At 39.8% G+C, this 4,926-nt stretch overlaps 1 protein-coding gene across 1 annotated transcript; it reads left to right on the top strand.

Moving 5' to 3' along the window:
- Positions 1–229: 229 nt before the first annotated feature.
- lsm6 (LSM6 homolog, U6 small nuclear RNA and mRNA degradation associated) lies at positions 230–3,547 on the top strand. Its single transcript, XM_086156224.1, has 4 exons — positions 230–288; positions 1,292–1,397; positions 1,511–1,624; positions 2,865–3,547. The coding sequence occupies exons 2-4, from the start codon at positions 1,304–1,306 to the stop codon at positions 2,897–2,899; spliced, it is 243 nt and encodes an 80-aa protein (XP_086012350.1). The 5' UTR covers positions 230–288; positions 1,292–1,303; the 3' UTR covers positions 2,900–3,547.
- The last annotated feature ends 1,379 nt before the right edge of the window (positions 3,548–4,926 follow it).

Consider the following 4,926-nt stretch of genomic DNA (forward strand, 5'->3'; position numbering starts at 1 on the left):
GACAACAAAACCTAGAACAATGAGTAAGAGAAATAAGTAATTAAAGGAAGGATATGGATCTATGGTGTTATGGGTTAACAAAGTGGCGACTAAACCATGCAATAATCACAATGACCGCACAATAACAAACCATTGACTTCGCTTCTTCTCTCAGCCTGTCTCTTAATGGACGTTTCCGCAAATACCGACATATTTTGGTCCCGCCCGGCCGCGGTACTACAAGCGCTGCTGATTGGTGCAGCCGCCGTCCATGCTAACAGCTAGCGTTCTGACAACGTCCATCGACAGGTATGTGAAAGCTTCTACTCGGTCGCTTATTTCATTCCAAATATGTAACTTTCCCCGTGTAGCACAGGGAATTATCACCATAGTTGAAGTGCAATAGTAACGACTTTCTTACACGTACTCGGATAACATGGTTGACAAAATGCTGCTATTTAGCCGGTCAGGCGTGTGGACATGCTAGCAGCTAACTGCTAACCGTTCCCATTGTTTTTATACCGCTAACTTTTTGGCTAAGCAGGTCATTTGCTGCTAAACTAAACCAAACATGTACTTAAGGCAGGGGTGGGCAATTATTTTGGCTGGTGGGCTATATTTCTTATTTAATTTTTATGCCTGGACCAACTAGGTATCATTGAAACTGATCAAAATGAAGATTGCAATTTAAATTTTCTTACGTTTTGTTTCATATAAATGCACCGACATTATTCTGTGTCGAATCATACATACAAAATTAAACAAAAGAAAAAAAATTGAGTTTCTAAGTTCAATATTGATTGAAAATACGAATTAAAATAGTCAAAGAAAATAGTTTGGCGGACTGAACAAAAAAGCAAAATGGGCTGTAAGATGCCCAGGTCTGACATAAGGCGTACTTTGTAAGAAGAAAGAGATGAGCTTGTTAGTGGCTGTTACAATAAGTGGTAGGTTTAGTTGAAGCAATTAACACTAACATGGAGTTTAATAGTATTTCTTAAAGCTATCCTCATACATTCCAGATGTTTTGGAGTCAGAGAGCCTTCACTGAGACGGTTTGGGCTTGTGCAGATGAAGGATATTGAATATATTTGTAGAAAGATGCTGAGGGTGGATCTGTCAGGCAGGGTGCTCAGGGGAAGACGGGATATTTATGGATGTTGAGAAAGAGGACATGAAGTTAGATGGAAGGGTTAGATGGAAGAAGTAACGATGGAGAGAGCAGTTGAAAGGAAAAGGTGATGTTGACAATGCATGCAGTTAACCTGTAACTCAAGTAAAACCCTCTATGTTTGGTTTCACTTTCTTTTAGATAGGATTCAAGATGAGTCTCAGAAAGCAGACCCCCAGTGACTTCTTGAAGCAGATAATCGGAAGACCCGTGGTCGTCAAACTCAACTCTGGCGTCGATTACAGAGGTATGGGCAGTCAGGATGGGGTGCCGAGTTGGCGTTCATTCATGACAGTATTTTTTTTTTTTTCATAAATGATCAGTTGCATGAAGTAACCGCTTGCATGGCACTTTATGCAGGTGTCCTTGCCTGCCTGGATGGCTACATGAACATTGCCATAGAACAGACAGAGGAGTATGTCAATGGGCAGCTCAAGAACAAATACGGTGATGCTTTTCTAAGAGGAAACAATGGTGAGTATCATCTGACCACAGTTGATTACATCTGCACACTGACTAATGATCAGTCACGGACACATCCAACCACACACCGATAAAATCAACAACAAATGCATACATTTTGCAGGCAAGGTCCTTGAAAAAGCACTAAGCTTGCAGCATAAAATCCAATATAATGATGATTATCATTTGGTTAATGCTTTGCTACTGTGAACTGTCAGTTTCAACAGCACCTTGTAGGTTGCCATCATTTATTTGCAGGACAATAACATGCCATTATTCCTAAATAAGGTAAGTCTATAAATAGGTAATGGAACATGAATCATGACTAAATGCAGGGAGTACTTCAAAACATGTTTGCTCCAAAAAGTTTCACTTGTTCTTTCTTAACCCATCATATAGCTCTGGTTTTCATTTGAGTTGTTATTTTTCCCAAATATCATCCAGGAATTGTATTCTGCAGCTCCCTAAGTCAAACCCAAAGATTGGCCAAGCTCTGCTGGAATTCTTAGAAGTAATGTTTCAAGTAGCAGTCAAATGGCTCATTGTCAGGAAATCATCAACTCGTTACAGTGGAGCTTCAGATATTAGTTCATGTCCATAAAAATGCTCAGCCTCAGTAAAAGATCTATAGTTCTTTTGAAATGTGACTGAATGTGATGCTTGGTTACTTGTTTTCATGGAAGGTGGGCTGGAATAACTGCTGGAAATACACATCTCTAATCTGTCAAAGACCCAGATATATTTGAAATGCATGACCCAAGCAAATAAGAGTTCCATTTGTTCATAAAAACAAACAAATCCATCGAACAAGAGACAACACATATACACCAATTTTTTACTGATTTGATGGATATCAATTTTTCTGATAAGGAATTAGTAGTTGTGAGTATTCTATATCGGTTATACCGCAGTCAAGGTTAGCAGTGTGGCTGTAGTCTATCCCAGCTGTCGTTGGCCGAGAGGCTCTGTTCATCTCGGACCGGTCACCGGTCCATTCCTGGGCATCAGTATTTATTCATTTTTTTGATGAACCTTCTTTTTAACAATAAAATCTGCTATTTTTCTTTTAACTAGAGTTAGAATTTGTTTTTCCCCTGGAAACAAAGGACTCATTCCTTTATCTGAAAAGTTTACCAAAATGAACATTGTTTGAAGATATCTCATGCATTCACAAAGAAAGCATACAGATGACTTGGTAACAGTACAGATTTTAAAATCAACATCAACCTTGTTTTCTTTTGTCTCTCCACAGTTTTGTACATCAGTACACAGAAGAGGAAAGTCTAGTGATGATCATTCCTTGTGATTTTGTTTTGTGTGATAAAGTCTGAATACAAAAGAACATTTGTTTTTGTAGAAGCGGAATAGCTAATAAATCCCAGGTTTTGATTTATACATAATGTTGTGAATGATATTTGGGTAATTAAGTCAGCACAACAGCAATGTTCTATGTTTCTTGGAAAATGTAAAATATACACAGCATAAGAATTTGTTTTCAATTATGCTCTTTTATATTTTGTCAGAATGTTAACTGAAGGTCTGAAGTAAATTCATGACAACAGGGACGCTTGTGAGATTGATGTTATTCTTGAGAGATGCTGTAATTAATACGCTTTACATTTTTCGGATTATATTCTTGGTTAAATTGTTTCGGGCCTCTCTGCTGCCAGTGGGATTTTCACATTGAAATAATGAAACAATGATGGTTCCTTTTTTTTTTTTCTCCCTAAATCACTCAAAGTTTATCCCTGGAGTGTGGAATGAGGCCAGTTTCTACTTCTTTCTTTCTTTTTTTTCTTTGTAACCACAAGGCTTCAAAAGGATTAATACATCATTTTGTAATTTCCCAGCGCTAATGTGCTAATATTGTAATTGATCTTGATCAGACTGGCTCACAGAAAAGTCATTACAGAATGGCTTGTGTGTACAAATGTGCACGGCGTCCGTCTTTGTTCCTTGTTTCACAAATTAATCTGATGCTGTTTATGAAGTCCACAACCGTGCGAAAAGTGTCCCAAAAGAGTAAAGAATTTAAAACTGATATCCTTATACTACTTCTTTTAATTCTAACTTGATGTATTTCTCTCTGGCTTGTTTGTGTCTTAAGAGGCTGTCGCAAGCATTAGACAGAGATGACTGCACTTTAACGACTTTTTATGACGCACCGTAATGCAGTTACATCTTTAGCTTAAGCAGTATCTTTGAAATACATCACGGACTATCCACATGATAGAGCCCCCGTGCATACAAGAAGTACTTATCGTCCGTTTTCCATGAGGCTGCGTGGGTATATCCGATTTTAAATCGCATATATTGTAAGAAAATAAAACTTCCAAGTCTATTCAGGCATCCATTACAGAATAATACAATAAGAGTGTGACTGCAGGACTAATCATAAATGGTGCCACCTGCAGGCTATGTCAGGCTGCATTAACATGTAAACAGATCTGGCAGATCAACTCCCACAGCCCTCTGCAGCAGTCTTCCACAATTCAATACCTCACAATGGCTGAGAGCAAAGGGGCGAGTCTGAAAATCACCTGACTGTACACAGGTTGTTGTTTTTGTTCATTATTTGGGTGTGGAGCGTCTCTTTGGACTCCGGTGACAATTCCCTGAGAAAACGAGCGTATGAAAGCGATCGGAAGTTTATTCCTTTTTAGTATGGCCTGTGGTAATTTTGCAAATTAGTTCAAAAGTGGCATCACCTCATTACACTAAGATAAGGCAGCTATAAATATGATTCATTAGGCTTTTAATGAGAATGCTGTAGTGTGGAGGCAGAGAGGGGAATTCTTTTCTTTCCAAGGGTGGATTTTTGAGAACCTTATTTTCAACCCGTACATGCGCACTCTGGCCCCTGGAAGGAGACAAAAGGCTGCCAAGGTCAGGCCCGACTTGAGAATGAAGGACGCGTTATTGATCAAACTCTGCTGAGCTGCAGCTGTAGAAAGGGAATGCTGTGGGGGAGGAGGGCGGCGGTGAGGCGGGTGGGGGGGCTGCAACACGGACACAGGATGACATAGGCAGTGAGTGATGTGTACACACAAATGCATTGAACGCAGTACGCGATACACCGAGAATCATCACGGTACCTAGTGAGGGTTGGGATAGGCAAATATTTATCGTCGGAATCATAACTGAGCCACTGGCTGTGTGGCCTCAAAGGCAACCCAATTAATACTATTCACTCAAATGCCCCGGCGGTAGACACTCTTAAAGCATCACAAACTGATGCTGCTGCTGCTGCTGCTGCTGCTTTTACATTTCATGTGCACGTCAACAGCTCGCTCTTTTCATGCTGGCCTCAAATC

This window comes from Fistularia commersonii, chromosome 12, assembly GCF_037954325.1.
Source record: "Fistularia commersonii isolate RoL2024-O1a breed Wild chromosome 12, RoL_Fcom_v1.0, whole genome shotgun sequence".
Taxonomy (NCBI): domain Eukaryota; kingdom Metazoa; phylum Chordata; class Actinopteri; order Syngnathiformes; family Fistulariidae; genus Fistularia; species Fistularia commersonii.

What these genes read in the sequence shown, in the direction of transcription:
- lsm6 (XM_086156224.1), top strand. Translation starts at nt 1,304, where the DNA reads ATGAGTCTCAGAAAGCAGACCCCCAGTGACTTCTTGAAGCAGATAATC. An exon ending in CTCTGGCGTCGATTACAGAG is followed by an intron (nt 1,398 to 1,510) that starts GTATGGGCAGTC and finishes CACTTTATGCAG; the next exon opens with GTGTCCTTGCCTGCCTGGAT. An exon ending in TTTTCTAAGAGGAAACAATG is followed by an intron (nt 1,625 to 2,864) that starts GTGAGTATCATC and finishes GTCTCTCCACAG; the next exon opens with TTTTGTACATCAGTACACAG.